At 43.2% G+C, this 23,688-nt stretch overlaps 1 protein-coding gene across 7 annotated transcripts in view; it reads left to right on the forward strand.

Annotated features, from left to right (window-relative positions):
- Nucleotides 1–2,774: 2,774 nt before the first annotated feature.
- The window catches only part of DNM3 (dynamin 3), a 536,286-nt gene continuing 515,372 nt past the window's right edge, over nucleotides 2,775–23,688 (forward strand). For all 7 annotated transcript variants that reach the window (XM_082702687.1, XM_082702691.1, XM_082702685.1 and 4 more), the window contains exon 1: nucleotides 2,775–3,099. In XM_082702687.1, the coding sequence (XP_082558813.1) occupies nucleotides 2,939–3,099 (161 nt within the window). In that variant the 5' untranslated portion in view covers nucleotides 2,775–2,938. The remainder of the gene's footprint in view (nucleotides 3,100–23,688) is intronic.

Consider the following 23,688-nt stretch of genomic DNA (forward strand, 5'->3'; position numbering starts at 1 on the left):
TTAAGGTGCTGACTGATTTGGTTCCCGGTAAGGACTCTGTTCCTGGTTCGCAGATGGCCTGCTTCTCACTGTGTCCCTGCATGGCAGAGATAGAGCAAGCTTTGTAAGGACCTTAGTTCTGCTAGATCAGTGCTCCAGCCTTATGACCTCATTTAACCTTACTCTAAATACAGCCACACCGAGGACTTCAGCATATGAATTTTGAGGAGACACAGGTCAGTCCATATCACTGTTGGAACGGAACACGGGCTACCTTGTGCTGTGATAATCTGTTTCTGTCTATCCCCTGTTGACTATGGTGTTCTTAGGTGCTAGGCACTGAGAATCAGAAAGATGGATTTTGCCCTCAAGGAACGTATCATTAGTTGTACTAGCTTTCTGTGGCTGTTGTAATGGATTAGCACAAACTTAGTGGCTTAAAACAACACAAATTTATTATCTTACAGCTCTGTAGGTTAGAAGTTTGACACAGATCTCAGTGAGCTAAAATCAAGGTGTCAACAGAGCTGTGTTCCTTTTAGAGGCTCTAGGGAGAATCTGTTTCCCTGACTTTTCCAGCTTCTAGAGGTGGTCAACATCTCCTGGCTTTGCCCCGCCCCCCTCCATCTTAAAGGCAGCAAAGTTGTGTCTCTGTGGCCATTCTTCCATAGTCACATCTCCCTCTGAAACAGCCGGGTAAGGCTCTCTCTTCTTCAGGATCCATGTGATTAGTCTGGGCCCATCGGGATAGTCCAGCATATTCTCCCCATCACAAGGTCCTTAGTTTAATCACATCTGCAAAGTTCCATTTGCCATGACAGGTAACATATTCACAGTTTCTGGATATTTAAACGTGGACATCCTTGGTAGGGGGACATTATTCTACCTATCACATTAGTGGAAGAAAGAGACATGTAAATCAGAGATTCAATGCAATGTGCCAAATGCAGTAATGACAATCTATTCAGGGCACATATATATATGGGAAATACATAAGAAGATAGTTGACAAATGATAGTTATAAATGAGGCGCCGGTAGCAAAGATGAAGGGGATGAGGTGGGCTCTAGGGAGGTAGAATGGGCATAATTTGGGATCCCACTTGATATGGGGAATGAGGTTGAGAGAGAGTGCAAAGGAGTAGCATGATGTCCAGAGTCTGGGTTGGGACTGGGCAGGCCTCTTGCTGAGATAGGAAGCACCCGGAGGACACAGTTAGTTGCTCTTCATGCCCTTCTATCTTCATGACTACTCGGGCTACAGCCATGTGGTGGATGGAGGGGGGATTCCTGGAGAAGGCATGGTGGGCAGATAGCCTATGAGGGATGCTCTTCAGGGGAGGAGGTGATGCAGTCAGCTTTGTCTTTCTCTTTTTAAAAAAGCTGAGATACAATTTACAGTGAAATGCAGAGATCTTAAATGTTTAGTCCGATGAGTCCACCAATGTCTACTCATATCCAAATCAAGAACATTTCCCTCACTTTGCAAAGATCTCTCGTGCCTCTCGCAGTCAATCCCTACACCTCAAAGGCAACCAGTGGTCTGATTTCTATCAACATAGATAATTTTGCCTATTGTGCAACTTCGTATAAATGGAAGCATACAATAGGTCTTCTTTGGGGTCTTTCATTCAACATAATTATCTGAAGCTGAAACGACGTTATTGCTCTATCAGACGCTCACTCCTTTTTGTTGCTTGAAGTATGCCCAGGTCCTACTTGCTCATTCGTTCACCTTTTGATGGACATTTAGGTTCTTCTTAGTGTTTTGGTCATTAGGGCATTTTTTTTACACAAGTCTTTTTAGGGCTAAAGGGAACTTTATAGCATTAAGTGCTGAGATTAGAAGAGATGAGTTCAGTTTTGAGTCAGTCACGTCGGAGGTCCTTGTGGGACATTCGGGTAGTGAGGTCCAGGACCAGCGGGACTTCAGTCTGTGGTAAAAGGGAGGGAGGTGGGCCAGCGTTCCGATTCCTGCGGCCGCCGGACAGTACGCGGAATGAAAGCCAAGGCAGAAGGCTCAGCTGGAGTCTGAGGTGCGAGACAGGAAAAGGGCCCTGAGTTCGGTCCCGGAGAGCACGTGTGTTCACTCGTGAAGAGGAGCCCTCTGAGGAGTCTGAGGAGGCCGAGCGAGCACAGCCGCTCGTCTTTGTGTCTCCGTCGGCGGCGCAGGCACGTGTCCGTGCGCTGGGTTGGGCCGAACGCGTGCAGAGCGCTCGCTCTCCGGTAGCCCCCGGGGCGGACGGGCGGGAGAGAGGCCGGAGGAGTCGCGGGGGGCCGCAGAGAGGGAGCGCGGCGGCGGGCACGACGGGCTGACGTTTCCGCTAGGTCGGGCTGGGAGGTGGGGTCGCTGAGGTCGAGCGATCCGGCGGGGTCCGACCGCTGAGGTCCCGAAGTGGACGTCGGAGGCGAGGGCTCCCGCGCTGAAGGCCGCCGCTCTGAGGGGAGCGGGGCTCTGAAGTGGGGCGTGCGCGCACGGGACTTGCTCTTGGGAAGTGACTCTGGCGGCGACAGGGGTGCTGGGGCTACCGCCGCTGACAGGGCTGAGCGGTTATCCGCAGGGCTTCGTAGCCGATGCCGATCCCCCGACCGAGGGCGGTACCCGCGCCTCCGAGCTCGGGGTCCAGAGACGCAGGTCGTGCATCTGGCCGCAGCTGGGAGGCAGTGCGTGAGCGCGCGACCGCAGGGTCCGGCCCGGAGCCTCCCGCCGAATCGCCGCCGGGCGGGGCGCGGATGGGGCGGCCGAGCCGCCAGGCCACGCCCCTCCCGCCCGCGCAGGCGCGCTGCGGGCCGTGAGCTGTCAGAGCCGAGCGGCGGGCGCGCGGCGGGGTCCGACGTCGGCGCTGGAACCCGCTGGCAGCACCCGGCGCGGCAGGGGCGGCTCGCGCGGCGCGGCCCCAGCTCCCCCGCCAGGTCGCAGAGGAGAGCGGGAGCCGGCGTGCGGCCGGCGGCGCTGGCAGGATGGGGAACCGGGAGATGGAGGAGCTGATCCCGCTGGTGAACCGGCTGCAGGACGCCTTCTCGGCGCTGGGGCAGAGCTGCCTGCTGGAGCTGCCGCAGATCGCCGTGGTGGGCGGCCAGAGCGCGGGCAAGAGCTCGGTGCTCGAGAACTTCGTGGGCAGGTGAGCGCGCGGGGCGCGGGGCGCGGGGGGCGGGGCCGGCGACCCCGCTCGGGGCGGCGGGAGCCCGAGCGCCGAGCCGCGGCGCGGGCGGAACGAGGGCCGAGCGGCGGCGTCCGTGGGGCGGGCGGGGTCGTCCCGGCTCCGGGCATCCTCCGTCCCCCCCGCGGCGGCCGGCCCTGCTGTCTGTCTTTCATCCTGCGATACAAAGCCATTTCCTCCGCGTCCTCCGGCCGGGGAGCCGGGGGAGGGGTCCGCGCGCGAGCCGCTCCCCCCGCCCGCCGCGCCCGCCTCGGGCAGCCGGGATGCGTCGCGCGCCCGGGGGCGCCCCGGTCCCCGTCTCGCCCGCTCTCCCGGCGCCGCACCCCTCCTTTTCCCGTCCGCCTCCCCGCGGCTCTCCGCCAGCCCCTGGGCTCGCCCCCCGCCCCCGGGGAGCTGCTGCCCTCGCCGCCGCGGCTGTCGGCCCCGCTGCGCTGGCCGCTGTGCAGACCGCCGTCCCTGCCCCCGGCCGGGGAGGCGCGGCGCGCGGAGAAAGGAGCCGTTTGTGGTGCGGAGCTTCCCGGGCCGCGCTGCCCCGCGCTCTCCCCGAGCGTCGCGGACAGCGGCGGCGTCCGCGGCCGCACCTACTCCCTCCCGGGCTTCTGGCCGCCGACCGAGCGGGCGAGCGCGCCCTCGCGCCGCCCGGATGCCGTGTCATCCCCGCCCGCCTCGGAGCCGACCCGCGTCCCCCCGCGCGCTCCCCGCGCCCCTCCCCCCGCGCTGTGGTCCCGGCGCGCGGCTCGGTCCGGCGGGTCTTCGAGACCCGGCGCTGAGTCCGGATGCCGGCGCCGCCCTCGACCCAGAAAGAGCGAGAGGCTTGATTTCCGAGGCGGGAGTCAGCATCGCTCCCGCGGGCGCTTCGCGAGGGACTGAGTCACCTCAACGGCCTCGCCCGGGAGGGCAGACACTAGCCCAGAAGGGCCCGGGGAGCGTTCCGGGCCGCGGTGCCTCCGCGGCCAACCGGGGGGCCGGCAGCCGCGCGACCGCGGCCGGAGCGGGGACGGCACGGCGGTCCGCGCGCGGCTTCCGGGCTGGTGAGGTGGGCTGACGTCCAGAACGTGCCTGTCCCTTTTTCTGTCTGTCCGTCTGTGTTCGGTGGCGTGCGGAATGCCGGACCCCCGCGTCGCCCAGCGTCTGCTGCGAAGCGCCTGTTCCCCTCCGCGGGTGCCCTGTCTGCCCGCGGTGCTCTTCCTTCCCCCCTTGTAGGAGCTGCGAAGCTTCGAATCCTAATAAAAAAGTAAAATTGCTGACCATTGGCTGCAGTCTCTGCCTAAGTGTCTTCATCACTTCACTTTGGTTTTACAAAGTGAGGGTAAAGCGTTTTGCATACGTCATCTTAGACCAATGGTGGAGTGATGGGTGAGTGGGATGTCAAACATAGACCCAGGGCAGTCAGATACTCAGGGGTTTATTGTTTTTGGATTTATTGGCAATGACATTCACTAAGTTTAAAGTGGCCTCCATAGGGAAAGTGAGGTTCGAGGACAATGGATTTTTGAATTTTCAAACTCCAGGACATTTAGCATGGTACCTTAATCGTCATTTAACTACTTTTGTTTTTAAAACAAATACTTAAAGATTAAAATAGTGAGTAATTCAAATGCGATTACCATATTTTTATGCATCCTTAATATATTTACTTGGGTGGGCCTGTATTATAAATGCATTGTTTGTGTCAAGAGCTTTTGAACCTAATGTCAGTTTTAGGCATGTATCTTAATTCTGTCCTGACACACTTCTTAGTACTATAATAAAATTGCATACATTTCCCCTCACTAGCTATAGTCTTTTAAAATGACAATTTCAAAAAAAGAGAATAGAAGAGTAAATTATTTTGGCTTAAATATTTTTCATGATAAAATGAATAATACAGATATTATAAGCATTATACAAATCAGAGCATTTAGCAAAACACATTAATACTTTGTTATACTTAAAAGGTTTTACCAATAATTAATTAGTGTTAAAATATCAAATCAAAGGATGAATATAGAGGGAAATTCTCATTTAATAAATATATAAAGGCTTTATTATCTGTAGACATGACACTTGCCTAGCAGAGCTTATATATTAGAAAAAAATTAATTAAAAAGGTCATTTGACTTTAATAAAGGTTTCAGTCATTGAATTATTGAGGAATCTAATTTCTAATTATAAACCAACCTTAGGGAAAAAGGAGTTCTCAATTTTGAAAGGAGATTGGTCCTAGGCAGAAAAAAAACTACTCCTATTCCACTGTAACCTTTTATCTTTTTGTTATCCAGAAATTTTGCAGTAAAGATAAGGCCCTTTCCTTTAAGGATGAAACTTTCTTCTTTTACATGGAGCTGTTTTTTCATTTTAAGACTCTGGCGTCTGTGCAGTTACTGAATGTAGTCATAAAACAAGGGGTCGTTGCTTGTGTTTGCTCTCATTTAAGCTTGTTCTCTTCAAAATAATGATGCATTTTCCTCAATATTTAACAATCCATATTTAATAGGCTATTTTCTTTTCTCAGATAGTTTATATTGATTTTTTTTTTCCTGATACCACTGAATGAATGGTTGTGAATGTGTTTACTTCATTTAACTGTAGCTGTAAAATCCAATTTTGGGGTGACAAGTTTGAGATTGTTATAGATAAAATGAGTCATGAATGAACTGCTTGTTTGTGATTTTCTTTCTGAAGTGATGAATTTACATATTAATGTAATATAGTATGAGGAACCAGATTGTTCTTTTGGTTGTTCAGATGAGGTATAGACTGGCAGTGAGAGGCAGCGTAAGGTTGAATGAGTAGAAGCTGAAACCCATGGAGTGAATAGAGGGGTTCATCATCTGGACTGGGGTTCTGCCCATTTGTCTGGTTTGTGTGTGGAAGAACTGAATTTACTCAACTACTTTCATATCCAAGTTTTTTTTTTAACAGTGCAGTGAGATGATGATGATAGTGGTTAACATTTATTGAGAGCTTGCTATGCTAAGAGGTTATACGTGGGTAATCTCATTTAATACTCTTAAAGCCTCACAAAGGAAGGTACTCTTATGAGTTTCATTTTATGGAAGAAGAAATTCGAGATTTAGAGAGTTTGAGTAACTTGCTCATGGCTGATCTAATTTGAGATAAGACCACTAGAACTAGGATAGATCCAAGCATGGGGTGTCTAGGTTCCATACCTGTACCCTAAAACACTTGTACCATGTTGTTCCCGCCATACTTAGATTTACCGAACCTCTGATAAATACTTTTAGCTTCTTTGTTTGATCAATCACCACCTCAGTGAACAAGAAGCTGCCACATTAATACTCTTATTCATATTTATTTATGTCTACCTTGCCCCATTTCACAGAAGATTTGAGGCAACCCCTTGGGCAGAAGCAATATTAGTTAAAGGATAAGTACTCTTCTTTACTATATTAGACATTCTTGAAGGGAGCTGTAGCATGTAATTGGGTTGTTTATTTAAGTATGTGTTTAGAGCACATATAACTTGCTTATGGAGGTATTAAATGAAAACTGTACTAGTTGCTAATGTGTAAATGTTTTATGATGATATACTTGTTAAAAACATTAGTTTTCCTCTTACACTATTTGTGGGAATGCAGATTGGTGTAGCACTTTGGAAAACACTGTGGCGATTCCTTAAGAAATTAAAAATAGAGCTACCCTATGATCCTGCAATTGCACTACTGGATATTTACCCCAAAGATACAGATGTAGGGAAAAGAAGGGCCATCTGTACCCCAATGTTCATCGCAGCACTGGCCACAGTCGCCAAACTGTGGAAAGAACCAAGATGCCCTTCAACGGATGAATGGATAAGGAAGATGTGGTCCATATATACAATGGAGTATTATGCTTCCATCAGAAAGGATGAATACCCTACTTTTGTATCAACATGGACGGGACTGGAGATTATCCTGAGTGAAATAAGTAAAGCAGAGAGAGTCAATCATCATATGGTTTCACTTACTTCTGGAATGTAAGGAATAACACGGAGGACATTGGGAGATGGAAAGGAGAAGGGAGTTGGGGGAAATCAGAGGGAGAGACGAAACATGAGAGACTGTGGATTCTGAGAAACAAACTGAGGGTTTTGGCGGTGGGGTGGGGGTAGGTTGGGTGAGCCTGGTGGTGGATATTATGGAGGGCACGTATTGCATGGAGCACTGGATATGGTGCATAAACAATGAATTTTGGAACACTGAAAAAAAATTAAATTAAAAAAATTAGTTCTTCGGGGCACCTGGGTGTCTCATTGGGTTAAGCCTCTGCCTTCTGCTCAGGTCATGATCCCATGGTCATGGGATGGAGCCCCACATCGGGCTCTCTGTTCACCGGGGAGCCTGCTTCCTCCTCTCTCTCTGCCTGACTCTCTGCCTACTTGTGATCTCTGCCTGTCAAATAAATAAATAAAATCTTAAAAAAAATTAGTTCTTCAATGCTAATTATATAGGCAGAGAAATTCCACATCATTTTATTCTAGTCTGAATGTTAAATAGACTTGATTTTTGTACAAGTAGCATAGGTTTTGTGATTAATGATTAAAAAAAGGCTCTTTTTAAAGTGACTATGTTGAGGGAGCACATTTCTTTCTTTCTTTTTTTTTTTTTTCTTAAAGATTTTATTTATTTATTTGACAGACAGAGATCACAAGTAGGCAGAGAGCAAACAGAAAGAGGAAAGGAAGCAGGCTCCCCACCGAGCAGAGAGCCTGATTCAGGGCTCAATCCCAGGACCCTGGGATCATGACCTGAGCTGAAGGCAGAAGCTTTAACCCACTGAGCCACCAGGTGCCCCAATAGACACTATTCTTAAGTTCTTTGACTGATTTCAGGAAAGTAGTTAAAAATTGAGGAGGGAAGAGTTCTCTATTGCAAATGAGATTAGGCACAGAAACATTCATATTAGTAAGACTTCTTAATTCAGAAATAGGATCGTATTGAGGGAAAGTATTTTTTTAAATATCAAAGCATCTGAATTAGTGAATATTTTTCAACAAATGGGTTCTAGGTGTTAAAGTTATTAGGTAAATGAGTGCTAACAAATAAGGTGTGATAATTTTTGAAAATTGCGCTCATGGTTCCCCAGAGTCCATTTTTAAAAAAATTTTTAAATTTTATTATTATTTTTAAAGGTTTTATTTATTTCACAGAGAGAGAGAGAGAGAGATCACAAGCAGGCGGAGCAGCAGGCAGAGACAGAGGGGGGAAGCAGGCTCCCTGGTGAGCAGAGAGCCCTCCACGGGACTCTCTTTCAGGACCCTGAGATCATGACCCCAGCAGAAGGCAGAGGTCCAACCCACTGAGCCACCTAGATGCCCCTCCCAAGAGTCTCTTTAAATAAAAAATCAGACACATGAACTTTCTTCATCCAACAATGAATTGCTAAAACCTGAAATTACAAAGATATTTTTGCTGAATTAACATACATAATATACTTAATGTTATCACAGATTTATAATTGGTAGGTTTTAAGTGCCAAAGTCAACTTAATTCTTTTTTATTAATAGTATCTGAGAAGCAATATAACTAGGTAAATTGGACTGGATAGGATATCTCTGTTGTGAAATTTACTTTTGATTGACAGATATCAAAAAATGAAGTCGATTAACTTCTTTAAGATTGAATTTGGATAGGCAGTCATCCAGAACTTTCGAGGAATGGAAACTTAATAGTTAGCTATGCTATTATGCTAGCGTTTAGGCTATTGGGTTATCTACCCGTGGAACATACATTTATTATATTAGGTGTTTGTCTTAGGTAGTAGTACCTTTTGTTAGAACTAATGGAATTATTTTTTTATTACTATAATTTATTTGATATTGAGGATACTACAAGCAGCTGAAAGAAATAAATGATTTTTTTTTCTCTCTCACCAGAACCAAGTCAAGAGAGCCCTGAACTAATGTACTATATAGAATAATCCAATCTTTCTGTATGGCCAAAGTTTTGTCTGGCTCTAAGTCTGCTTTGTAATTTCTCAGACTTTCAGTGTTAATTTATTAATTAATTAATTAAAGACATTTTGGTGTGGGGGGGGCAAATGGAAAGAAAGAATACCACTACCTTGAGTCTGTGACCTGAGCTGAAATCAAAAGTGGGGTGCTTAACACTGAGCCACCCAGGTGCCCCTTAGCATTCACTTAAAAATCCCGGTGGATTATATAATACTGAACACATTTTTATAAAGTGGAAGCAAGAAGGAGGCCTGTGTCTGTTTAGCCTTCCTGAGTTACTAGCAACGACACCGTTAGTATACTTTCCATGCTTTCTTTACTTGGTCCGTTTTCACATCCCCATGTTGATAGGCGAAGAAACTCAGGGTTAGAGACGAGTCATTTGTGGACGGTCACATGGCTAGTAGGTGGCCAAGCTGAGATTTAACCTTGGATAGGACTCCTGTTGGTACTCTTGAGAAATAGGAGCAAGTCAAGTCAATGAACATGTGTTTCTGGAGCCCTGACTACACTGGGTGAGGCCACAGCAGGAAGTGTGAATGCCCAGAAACTGCGGTATGTATAAAAAGAGAACTGACAACGTAAGGTATGAGATCTCAACCTTCAAGTCATTTTGTAAAATAAATGCAGTTGGGTATAACGCAAACTGGGACAAAATAATTTATACTGTATCAATTTATTTTTATAAAAAAGAAAAAAAAAAAACCTTGAAAATCCACAATTCTGAAATTGAATTGGGATAAAGGAGTAAAGTAGACAATATGGGAGTTTCCAGTGTCCTTGGGCAGCCGGTGTCATTTCAACTCAAGGCTGCAGGTCCTAAAGTATCGGTGTCGAAGTGGGGAGCTGGTTACCCGTGTCTCGGGGTCTGACTGCACAGCACAGCAGTGAGTTTAGACTGTCGCTCTATCACAGGGAGACACTGTGCACTGGAGACGGCCCGAGGCGGGAGTAGGAGGGAGAAGAGTTTGGAGAGATTAAGTAGATGACTGGGTGCAGTAAGGGCGAAGCACGAGTGGATGGATTGGGCCAGTGGCTCTGTAAGGACCCCCAGGGGGGTAAGGCCAAAGGGAGAGGAGGGTTTTTGTTTGTTAGTTTGTTTTTGTTTTTTAAAGAGTAAGGCAGTTAGTTAAAGTGGTGAAATAAATTGAAGACAAAATGTCAGGGAAAATGTGCAAACCTGAACATGTTGCCTGAACAATGTCTCAGGCAAACCTGAGAGTGGAATCTGTCGAGATTGTTCAGAAGTGGGGGAGGCAAAGGAATGCGGTTGGCACTCATTTGCTCATTTGCATTTCTTGAGGTAAACACTATTCTGACAAATTAGAGGGTTTATTAATACCACGTTGGTGCTTTTGTTTCTGTTTTGTCAGAGGTAGCTCAGCTTCGCTTTTTATCGGTAGCAAGGACGGGCATTTCACTAGGTTCTGTGAGAAGCTTTCTTCGGTCTTCATTTCTTTGCTGACTTCCTGGAGCTACATTAGGATACAGAGAAACCAAAAGATTTGCCCAAGGTCGAAAACAGAATCAGAGCTGAGTTTGGAACTTGGTGTTCAGAGCTGGGAGCTCCGTTCAGGTCATCATCTTCTTTTCCTCCTCTTACTGTTTCAGTGCCTCCCTCTTATCCTCACGCTGCCCCTCCTCTTTCCATTACTTTCCACTGGACCAGTCTTTACTCTGCGATTTTCCCTCCATTACTTGACCTGATAGCGAACCAGCAGTGATGTTGCGTGCTCCTGCCCCCCCCACCCCCATATACAATAGAGGAAGGAAACAGGGAGGAGGATTTTTGTCAGGGTTAGGCTTAGAGCAGGTAATTTGGCTGAGACAGTATGCGTTACTGTATTTGTGACTTTCAGGAAACAGGCCCAGGGAGAGACTAAATGAAATAGTGGATGTTTTCACCCATGATTAATTTTTTCCCACCAGGTGGGTGTATCTAGAAAGTTGTGCCCGGGATGGTCACTGATAGACCTTGCTTAAACCAAGGAAAGCTTCTGAAAAGTTGAAGTTGAGGATAAGTAAATAATATAAATCTGGAAAGTTTGCTATTTTAAGAAGTGGTGAACTTGGGGCACCTGGGTGGCTCAGTGAGTTAAAGCCTCTGCCTTCAGCTCAGGTCGTGATCTCAGGGTCCTGGAATTGAGTCCCGCATTGGACTCTGCTCAGCGGGGAGCCTGCTTCCCCCTCTCTCTCTCTGCCTGCCTCTCTGCCTACTTGTGATCTCTGTCTGTCAAATAAATAAATAAAATCTTAAAAAAAAAAGAAATTGTGAACTTTTTGGTAAAATAAAAGTGTTGGGTAGCAAATCCTCACCCTTCAGTTTTGCCTGCTTCATATTTTACTTTTTTGTTTGTATTCTTAGAGTGAGGCCCATCGATATCGTAGGAATTATTTTAATAATTAATTTCAATCAGCTTTAATATTGTGTTATATCCTTAATGTTAATTGATTAGAAAGGCAAGATAGTTGTTGAGGAAAAGGAGGATGTATTTAATCCATGGATTATATGAATGATACAGGACAGATTTAGATCTTGTTTTTCTCTGACATTCCTGCTGAAAGTCCTCTATTTCTAGAATTTAAACTGGGTGCCTCAGCGCTCTTTCGTGACAGTGTCTCATTTTCATTTCCCACTGCTTCAAGGTCATGATATACCCAAGAGTAACACATACATACCTATTAGAAGTGGGTAGGACCTCATTGTCTTGTTTCGGTGGCTTGGAATTGAAAAGACAATCCATTTAATTAGTAATTTGATGGGTGACTAATCTTATTTATGGTATTTCTTTTCTTCAATCTCAAAAAGCCAATATTTGAAAGGACTCATCATATCCTGGTAATAGAGTGTAGGCTTTGATCACTGAAGGTTTCAGTCCCACCTCTGACTTTTGTTAGTAGCGTGTTCCTCGGCAAGGCCCTGAACCTCCCTGGGATTTAATTTCCTCATCTGCAATATAGGCATAGGAAATACAGACTTGATTTTTTTATGTGCATGTGAGTTCTAAGTCTGATAATGTATAGTGTATGACCCATAATATGCATTCAGTGAATGATGGCAGTGATAATATGATTTATAAGAAAAATATCTATTTGATCATTCATATGACCAAAATATGTTTCTTTTTTTAATTTTAAGATTTTTATTTATTTATTTATTTGAGTGGGGGCGGGGATGAGGAAGGAGCAGAGGGAGAGGGACAAGCAGACTTTGTGCTGAGTGTGGAGCCCAGTGTGGAGTTTCATCCATCTCAGAACCCTGAGATCGTGACCTGAGCCAAAATCAAGAGTCAGATGCTCAACCAACTGAGCAACCCAGGCGCCTCCATCCTTTTTTAAGATTTTATTTCATATGACCAAAATATACTTCTCAAATTTTTTGGCCTGCATCCAGGGTTCCTGTCTTACAGCTTGCAAAACCCTTGGAATTTCCTGTGTTGAGAATAAGAAAGGTGTCTTTTTGTTATGTTAATGAGGTGACTTGGAAACCACCTAAGGATGGGGGCGGCTTGTCGGTGGAGCTAACCCCGTGATTAGAGGGTTGGAATTTTTAGCCCTCTCCCCCAGTTTCCTGGGAGAAGAGACAGGGTTGAGGTTGCATCAGTTGCCAATAGCCAATGATTTAATTAGTCATGGCTATGCAATGAAGCCTCCATAAAACCCCAAAGGACTGGGTCCGGAGAGCTCCTGAGTTGATGAACACATGAACATTTAGGGAGTCTGTATCACCTGGAGAGGGCATGGAAGCACCTCGCCCTTTCCCCATACCTTGCTCTATGCATATCTTCCATCTGGTTATTCATGAGTTATATCTTTTTATGATACACTGGTAATTTAATAAGTTAAATGTTTCTCTAAGTCCTATGGGCCACTCTAGCAAATGAATTGAGCCCAAGGAGATTCAGATTGGCATTTGAGGTGTTGGGGTACAACCTTGTGGCACTGAGCCCTCAACCTTTGGAATCTGATACTACCTCTGGGTATGGCATCAGAATTGATTGAATTGTATGACACCTAGCTAGTGTCCAGAGCATTGCTTATTGGTTTGTTGGTTTTGGAACCGCCCCTCCTCACACCGGAATTGGTGCTAGAACCCATTTAATGGCTACTAGTCTAAGTCTTTTATCTAGACTGAAAGTTTTCTGAATACTCAATTCAATTTAAGAAACTTTACAAGATCTCTTTACTTAGTCCTAACAAAAAACATCTGAAACTATGGGGGGGGGGGATACTTCATTTCATTGATCTATGATGAATATTATAGTTTCCTCAGGGATTTTTTCCCCAGAAGTTGTTGGTGAAGGGAAATGGTAGAAGGGATATGAGTCTCTTCGCTTCAAGAACAAGGGCGGGAGTGGGAAAGAGGAAGTCTTGCTTAGTTTGGGTGTGAGGGTCTGCTATATTGTAGGGAGACAAGAAGAAAAACAGAGGAAATCTTAACTGCGGAGGGAATTAGGAGTATTCGTGAGTTATTTAGTTTGAGATGGATGTTTCTTAAAGGATTGCCTTAGGTAAGCTGAGGCACCGTGGGGGAAAGCACTGAGAGCTGGGGTTAGCCCAGTATAACCATCACCTTGCTGGTCTTCCTCAGCTTTTCCTGTCTGATTTAGAGGCCCCTCCTCAGGTCCTTGTTCAAAACCTTCCTAAACAAGGATCTTACTGCATAGTTGGTTGCCTTGTCTGTCTGCCCAACTCTTTGCAGTTTCCATGAAGTCAGGAGCTACATTTCATCTCTCATTTTCATTTAACACTGTATGAATGAGCAGTGCGATTCCGGGCACAGCACTTACCCAAGCTGAATTGTACCTTCTTCTTCAATAAATGAGTGTTGGACTAGGTCTGTGTTTTTCAAACCGTGGGTATGACTTATTAGCAGGACATGATATCAGTTTAATGGGTTGTGGCAGCTTTTAAAAGATATCAGAGTATATCCCGAGTAGTAATGGTAAATACTATACATAATTGGGAAACTTTTGTGTTAGTTATATACTTGCATGTGTATATCATGCTGCAATATGAAATTTATTTCTTACTACAGTTGTTCTCAAAGTTGTTGAATGCCTCTGCACTAGATTAGATCTGATGTTATTTCTACTCATTTATTTGATGATTCTATACTTGGGTGGTAGGACAGATCTTTTTTTACAGAAGGCACAATTCCCACTATACCATAGTATTCCACTAGGTGACCTAAAATGGAGATAATTTTATTATTTTTATTTTGCTAAATTAACTATGTTTTAATAAAAAAAAAAAGAATAGGTACATATGTTAAAAACTTAGACCTTTCAAAAGGATATAGGATAAAACTTGTCTTCCCCATCATGGTTTTTACTTGTTAAGATGTTCCATTTACCTGAATACCTGCCAGATTATTTCTGGGTTAATATTTTCTTCATATGACGTTTATTTGATTTTTGCGGAAGAGAGAATTTAATAAACTTGCTTGGTTGTTGGTAGATGATAAAACAGTCGAGAAAGAATATGCTTGAAAATTCTATTTGCGGATGGATTTACTCATTCACTGAGTCATTTACGGTCATATTTGGAGAGTTTACTATATGCCAGAAACTCTGTGAGGCTCTTTGTATTGAACAGCTCCTTCAGAGAACTTGGTGACCCAGTAGGATACAAGTCTTGATATGCACTGTGCTATTATTATGAGGATAATCAAGATAACAATTTTTAAAAAATTTTATTCATTTATTTATCAGAGAGAGAGCAAGTGAGTGAGTGAGAGAGCACAAGCCGGGGGAACAGCAGGCAGAGGGAAAAGCAGACACCCCACCAAGCAGGGAACCCAGTGCAGGACTCCATCATGACCTGAGCCAAAGGCAGACACTGAACCGACTGAGCCACCGTGGCGTCCCCAGGCTAATGATTCTTATGTGATGCATTTGTTAGAAAGTAGTTGATGGTGTCATGATGTTGTCTCCAAATATTTGAGGAGCTGTTAATTGGAGAGGGATTAGATCGACTGAATGTCCCTGGAAGACACAGGACAAGTGGGTGACAGTTACAGGCAGACAGGTTTAAGCTGAATGTAAGGGAGAGTGCTCAACAGAAGAGTTAAGAAATGGAATCAGTTTCCTGTGAAGCAGCAAGTTTTCCATCACCAGAAGGGTAGAGGCCAGGGATGAAAGACTTGACTGGTTCCTTGGCAAGGTGTAGATGGGAGGCAGATTGAGCAAAAGGCCTTTGAAGTTTCTTTATAACTTAAAGTCTATGATTTGGATTGCTGGGTGTCAGAGAGCAAACTGGCTTAAAAAAAAAAAAAAGTGTGTTTTCTATAGACTATTTCTAAGTAGATAAAAAGTGTCAGACATATAAACGGGTTAAGACCTCCCTGGGTCCAGCCTTTCCAGGCCTTCAGAAAATAGTTGTGGATGTTAAAAAACTGGAATCCCTCACAGAATGTCTAGTTCCATGAAGCAGCTCTGAATAAAATTGTATAGTGATAAATTGTATTCTTTGGGGAAAAAAAGGTGGAAAACAGCTTGGAGGCACCTGGGTGGCTCAGTCCATTGAGCATCTGCCTTCGGCTCAAGTCATGATCCCAGGGTCCTGGGAACCAGCACCACATTGGGCTCTTTGATCGGTGGGGAGCCTTTTTCTCTCTCTGCCTGCTGTTCCCCCTGCTTGTGCTCTCTCTCTGTGTCAAATAAATAAATAACATCTTTAAAAAAATGGAATAACAGCTTGATTTTAAAATCTGCTTTAACAATCCACCTTTTTTCCAGTGGTGTACTAGCCTAAAAACTCACCGAAAAAATCTCATTTAGTCTTCTTTTTCATTTCTAAAATCCTCTTCCTAAATCTAATACAGATTGGAATTTTCTTATTCAGAACATTCTAGTCCACGTCCTCCACTGCATCTGGAGAACTCTGACAGCATTGTGCTCCCCATTTCCTCCGTTTCTCTCTCATCCATTCCATGCTAATATTGCGGCTCTCAGATGAATTTTCCAACCCGCAGCTTTCAGGTCACTGTCCCCAGGAACGTGCAGTTACCACCCGGCTTCTCAGGTCTCTATGTGATTTTCAAAACATCTTACCTATGTAGCTTTCGTTTTCCGCTCTTCTGCAATGTGTTTTCTTCTCACTTTTCTCGTCTTTTCTGTTATAAAGTGGTCATTTCTGATTACACAGGAACGAGCATGGCTGGGCAGAGCACGATCTTTTGTGACCGAAAGGAATTCCGGCCGTCGACAGATGTTTGCTTTCTTCAGGATGAAAAGGTGGTTAAGAAGTATTCGCGCTCAACAGGCTCTAGTGTAGACTCATGTAGAGTGCGCTCCAGAACCCGTGAAGTGTTGAGCTCAGGAACATGCTGTCTCTGGGGCCGGGCCGCCTGCATTCACATCCCAGCCTTCCCGCTTACACACTTCTCTTACCGTCAGAAATCACTGACCCTCTTGGTGCCTAGGCTGCCTCATCCGTACAGTGAGGTCATAGTAGAACCTATCTCATAGAGTAGCTGTGGGGATTATATTAGTTAATACAGGGAAAATATGACAGCGTCTATCATGTGGCAACAGTTCTGTGTTTGTTACTGGGAACGGAAGTTCAGACAGAATTTGGGGGCCTTTAGAGTTACAGAGTGTTCTAGATCTTTAAAAGAAAATGTCACATCTCTTTGGACAGTCCAGGAAAGATTTCATGAAAGAGCTAGGGTTTGAAATGAGCATTGGAGAGGAAGAATTTGATCAGTTGAGATAGGGCCAGAGGCAGAGGCAGAGGTCAGAGGTCAGAGGCCAGATTGCAGCCTTCTCTGACCTCTTGATGACTTTAGGGTAGGTTCCATGTTGTTTGGCACTTCGAGGTTTCTGACTGATTTACATAGGGTTTTGGTCCCCGAGGCAGACCGCAAACTCCTTATTGGTATTCCCCACAGCATCTTGTACAGTTTGGTTTTAGGTACTTAATTTTTATTGAGTTTTCACTAATTAAATTGTTGACCCGACTTCAGATGGGTTAGGACTGGGAGTCAAAGATCACAGCTTTTAGTAAGATGTGTGTATTTAAGACTTTATTTTTAAGTAATCTCGACATCCAATGTGGGGCTTAAACTCACAACCCCACGATTAAGAGTTGCACGCTCTACCGACCGAGCCAGCCAGGCATCTCTAGAGATTTATATTCTATACTTATGAGATAGAATTCACTGTGTTTGATGAACTGATGCTCTTAGCTTGATATACTCATGTTCTTAGCCCAGGTGCCTTAGTGTTTTAGTTGTCCCGTCTCTCATCTCTACTTCTCTAGCCATTTTCTTAATGCTGTAAATCTATTTAGGGTTCTTCCATTTAACCTCTGCCCTCTTCTGCTGTTGGCTTAGCTCCTTCCTGGTCTTTACAACCTTTACTTTCTGAACTCTTGGTGTCTGAACCTGGGAGTCAAATAGATTTGAATTACAAGGTTTAAATATACTTGAGAGACTGGTTCATCCCAGCATCTCCCAAGGCAAATATATGGATTTTTGTGTAAGATTTAGTAAAGGGGACTTGTCAAAATAAATGTTCCCGGGCCTGACTCATGGTGACTGATTCAGTGGGTGTGGAGTTAACCCAGCATAATCTGTATTTTTCAGAAGTTCTCCTGGTGCTCCTAATAAGCAACCAGATTTGGGAGCTCGTAATTACCACTTCCACAATTCCTGCGATTTCTGCAGCTGTGGATAAGGAATGAAATGTGTCTTCCATTCCCATCAGGACACTGAAACTGCCCTTGCCAAGGTCACTGATGATTCTTAAACAGCTTATTTTACTAAGTATTTCTAAAATTGATCACCTATGCTTAATTCCTACAACCACTGAGTTCAAGTTGGCATCGTTCATCTTCTGGACCATAGCAATGGACTTCATGCTTTCACCATCTGTAACCCTCCAACCTAGCTTCCACACAGCCATAGCATGATTAGATATGGAATTAAAATAAAATGATGTCACTATCTTGGTGAAAACTATTCAGCTCCTAATGCCGACAGCATAAAATCCAAGCTTCTTGGCATGACATTAAAGGTCCTGCACGACCCCGCCTCTCCAGGTTAGCTGTTATGCTTGGATGCAGCTGCCTTTCATGCCCTGCGCACATTCACCTGCTGTTTCACTTTTCTTTGCCTATTTCACATGAGTCCCTTTATAAGGAACCACGCGCTCCTTCACCAGGCCAGCTCCTCATTTCTGCAACTCAAGTTTCCTCCCTCTTCTTCTCTTGGATACCTCAGCTACCTTCTACTTTCTCATCTTTCCCATTACTTGTCCCTCTTCTAGGCATCATAACTGTGAGTAGTTTTCTAATGTTATACTTACTACATTGTATTGACTTATTTTATCTACTTCTATCATTAAATTATGAACTTCTTGAGGGCAGAGCCTGGTTCACATTTGGCACATAGTAACTTCTGAATAAATATTGAGTGAATGAGCCAACAAATACAATAGAGACGTTTCAGCCTCTCATACTGATTATCTGGAGCATGTGATGTTGCTTATTAAAATCTCTGTGTGCCAGGCACTGTCTTAGGTAGCAGAAAGGCATTAATAAGTGAACATACACCCCCGTCATGGAAGAAGGTGTGATATAGTGAAAAATCAATGACAAGCAAATCAAAAGTGTATAATTATAACTCAGTATGGATCCCATGACAGAAATGATCATGACACAGTCCTAGAGCATGACAGAGAGGGACATTATTTATAGGTTGATCAAGGAATACTGTCTGATCAGGTGATAATTCAGCTGAAGGAAAAGGAATCAGGTATGGAAGAGCTACAAAAAAGCATTCCATGCGGAAGGAACAGTATGTGTTAAGTCTCTACGGTGTCAAAGAGCTCTTGGTGTTGAAGGAATTTAAGGTAAGTTGGGCTAGGGGGAAGTATGGGAAGGAAAAGTAGCAGAAGAGAGTTTAGGTATACTTTGTTGGTGTAAAAAAATAGTTTACATTTTGCCTGGAGTACAATGGTAAGCAACTGAAGGAAGGATTTTTATCAGGACAGTGACATAATCTGATTTATATCTAAACAAGATTACTCTAGGTAAGTGCTGTTTAAGATTGTAGTCCCAGGGACACCTGGGTAGCTGTTAGTTAAGTGCCTGCCTTGGGCTTGGGTCCTGATCTTGGGGTCCTGGGATTGAGTCCTGCATTGGGCTCCTTGCTCAGTGGGGAGCCTGCTTCTTCCTCTGTCTGCTGCTGCCCCTGCTCATTCTTTCTCTCTCTGACAAATAAATAATAAATAAAATATTAAAAAAATTATAGTCACACCCCTAAGTGGCTAACACTCCTGAGAAACTGAATTTTCAACTTTATGTAATTTTTAACCTGAATTTAAAAGCAGAATTGATTCAGTTATTGGAAAACTTTTAAGTATGTTGATACTTTTTCAACTATACATTTATAACATTAAATATAGATCAGGTCTTTCTGATGAAAATTAAGCTTCTGAGTAGAGATGTATAAATATAAAATACACACCAAATTTCAAAGCCTTGGTATGAACAAAAGAATGTAATTGTCTCATTAATTTTTTATATTGATTATATATTGAAATAATTATATTTTGGAGAGACTGGACTAAATTAAAATGGACTGTTAAATTTACTTGTTTCTTTTTTTTTTTTAAATAATGTTGTTACTAGAAAATTCAGAGTGATTTATGTGGCTCACATTTTATTCCCATTATTGGTAGATGCTGTGAGGATAGCTGAATGGTCTGAAGGCAGGCAAATTAACATCAGACAGATGGGTTAGTAAGCTTTTGCAGTTGCCTAGGTGGGTGATGATGATAGCTTTGATTAGGAGGTGGCAGTGGAAATGGAGAGAAGGGTAGATTCTACATGAATTTTGGAGGTAGAGTCATCATGACTTGCTGATGGATTAGGTAAGGGAAGAGAAGGATAAAAAATGACTTTACAGGTTTTTACCTTGTGACTTTACTTCCCTCTGTTCCCCTCCCCCACCAAACAAAGCAAAATAAAAAAAAAAAACTATTACATTTATGGTCAGGTTCTTGTTTTTGTTTTTGCTTTTTAAGAGAGAGAGTGTACATATGAGCCAGGGGTGGAGGGAGGGGAAAGGGCAGAGAGAGAGCAAGAGAGAGAGAATGAGAGTCTTAAGCAGGTTCCATGACCGCACAGAATCTGATGCAGGGCTCAATCTCAAGACCCTGAGATCATGCCTTGAGCCAAAAATCAAGAGTTGGACACTTAACCGAATGAACCACCCAGGCACTCCGATGGTCAACTGATTTTTGACAAGAGTGCCAAGACAATTCAATGGGGGAAAGAATGACCTTTCAGCGAGTGGTACTAAGACAATAGGATATCCACATGCAAAAGAATTTGGACCCCTACCTCAAACCTTATACACAACTAACTCAAAATGGATCAAAGACCTAAACGGAATAACTAAGAAGAAAACACAGTGTAAATCTTGGTGACTTTAAATTTAACAGTGGTTTCTTAGCTATGATACCAAAAGTACAAACAACAAAAAGAAAATTAGATAAATTGGGATTCATTAAAATTGAAAACTTTTGTGCTTCAAAGGACACTAGTAAGAACATGAAAAGATGATCCAGAGAATGGGAGAAAGCGTTTGCAAAGCATGCCTTAGTAAAGGAATAGTGTCCAGAATATATAAAGAACTCTTATAACTCAACAATAAAAACACAAATTTCCCAATTTAAAAATGAGCAAAGGATCTGAATAGACATTTCTCCAGAATTTCATGAGTAGAGGATGCCTTTCCATCTATTTAGGTCTTCTTTAACTTCTTTCAATGATGTTTTGTAGTTTTTGCTATATAATCATAAAGTTTTAAATGTCAATGAAATACTAACAACTAGTCATTAATATATTTTAAACTCTGTGTGAGCTTCAGACTCTCATATCCAACCATCCTGATGTCTTATAGGCTCCAGCATACTCAGATCCATACACTTGATATTCAGCTCTCTATTAATGACTAACTTTCTGCTTGAGTCTACTTACCTTTCAAGACACAGCTGTCACCTCTTTCTTAGAAGCCTTCACTAAGCCCATGGGTAGAAGGTGTTCACTGAATATATCTTGAAAAACTGGGGATGCCCAGAACCCTGTTGAACCGGTGAGCTTTTTGAACACAGAAGAATTATCCAGAGACAGTGTTGTAAGCACAAAAAGCCAAGGGCCTTTGTACTTACATGGCTTTCTGTCTTTGTTTCCTTGTCTGCAGAACAGAACTAATATACATTATCTCAATTCCTTTTACAAAGTCTAAACAGAGGTTTTTAAATGTCTAGTGCATCAACTCCTCAGTAAATGATACTTTAAAAAATAGTGGCAAAACATGCCTAAGTGATCATCTCCACTGCAAGGATTGCAAAGACACCTGCTCTGTTTAAAATGCTGCATTTTTTGGCACAACACTTAGGACAAATTGTGAAGACTATAACTGAAGGTTGTTTTTCTAAAAGGTAGTATTTCTCCAGAATGACTCGTATATACTTCTTGGTTTAGACTGGTGGGAGGGTGAATGTAGCGATACATTTGGTGCAGAAGGGAAGTATGTAAAATTCAGATCTACCCTGCGTATTTTCCACGAAGGTGTTCGACTACCTGAACATTAAGGAGCTGTGCGAGTGAAGAGGACAAGAGCCTGGTAACTGGTCTTGTGGTTAAAAGGAGATAACAGAGCTTACACTAAGGCTTTCCAGAATGGAGGACAAACTATCAGTGGTCTATAGAATGTACAGGACTTGTGGAATCATAGTGTATTAAGTGGAGGTCTCTGAGCTTAGAAAGGGGCCTTTTCTATTAGGTAGAACCAAGACAAGCACAGAGAGATTATAATTTAGATACTGTGTGTATATATATATTTTATATAACTTATGTATATAATATATCTAAATTATATATCTAAATTTTACACACACACACACACACACACACACACACACACAGCAAACACCTCTCTTTGGAGCGGGGTACAACATTGACTGTTGAATTGTCCTTGTGTGACTTGTTTTTTTCAGTAGCTTCTTTCTTTAAAAAATGGTATATAGGGGTGTGTGCAGTCAGTTGTGTCCAACTCTTGATTTTCGCTCAGGTCACGATCCCAGGTCATGAGATTGAGCCCCGCATTGGGCTCTGAGCTGGGAGTGAAGACTGCTTAAGATTTTCTCTCTCCTTCTCTAACCCACTACCCCCCACCTCCCTGCCTCTTTCTTTAAAAAAAAAAAAAAAAAAAAGCATATAAATTGAACATTAGCTAATAGTGTTTTCTTAATGCTTTGCATTATTATATTAGAGATGCTTTGTTAGATTTTGCTTGCTGAAAGTTTTTCAAAAATATTTAATTTATTTATTCATTTAGAGCACATGCATGAGCAGGGGGAGGAGAAGGGGGACAGGGAGAGAAAGAATCTTTAGCAGACTCTATGCTGAGTATAAAACCCACATAAGACTCAGTCTCCTTACCCTAAGAGCATGACCTGTGCTGAAATTAAGAGTCAGACGCTTAACCGACTGAGCCATCCAGATGCCCCTTGACAAAAGTTTCTAATTTTTGCTTGAGGAAAAATTTTTTATTCTGTTGTTAGAAGTTTTATTTCAGAGCAAGAATCTTTTGTGTGCCTAAATTGTTTTATAATGAAATTAATTATACTTTAATTTGTCTTTTAAAACACAGACATTTAATATCTTGCAGGTTTTCTTAATCGGAGAGAAACATTTCTGTAATTCATAAGAAGTTAGCTATCATCCCTGCAAATAAAACTGTTTTTTGATTTAAGTTTTAAATTAAGTTTAAATTAAATTTACATTTTAAATCCTGTTTTTTTCCACAGAGGATTTGAGGTGGCTTCCTACAAACCATATTCATTCATTCATTTACTTGTTTTGTTTTTTGCAACAAATATTTATGGAGGTATTGGGCATATAAAATAAAGCAATAAAATAAAATAGAAGTGAAGAGGCAGGGCCAAGTAAAACAAGTAACTAAGGTAAGACCAAGAAATGGAGAAGAGAAAATTTCCAGATACAAAGATTAGCATAATTGTAGAATTGAACACATATAAGCACTCTGGTGGTCGGGGGAAAAGAGAACTATCAGTCAGACAGTTTTGTTATCAGGAAGAAGAAACATTCACATTCATATAGTTTTCTCTAGGGCAGAACAAAAAGAATTTCTCATATTTTATAACTACCAATAGTAGCTTCTTTCCTCTATGATCTCACCCATTATCAGGGTTGAGCTGGGCAGCTGTGACTTTGGTTTTTGAGTCTGGATCCCATTCTTATATTTTCAGATGCAGGCTGAGATTTCTTTCAGCTTAAATGCTCATACTTGTGCTAACAGATTCATATCTTCCCGGATCGCTCATTTCCTTTGTGTGTTGATAGACTTTACTGTTGTCAGATTTAATAAACCTTGAAACTTTCATATTTTCTTCAAGTCTCCTCTCCCCATATCCACTAACTTTTGTGGGTTCTGCTTGAGCGGCGCCTTAGCTCTCTGATGGCGCTTCTCCATTTCCGATGCTGTTTCCCTTCTTCTCTGTCACAACAGCTTATTTAATAGTGCTTCTGGCCAGCCCCCTTCTAAAGCATCTTCAGTGCTCTTGCACAACCCTAAT

This window comes from Mustela nivalis (assembly GCF_964662115.1).
Source record: "Mustela nivalis genome assembly, chromosome: 16".
Lineage (NCBI taxonomy): Eukaryota > Metazoa > Chordata > Mammalia > Carnivora > Mustelidae > Mustela > Mustela nivalis.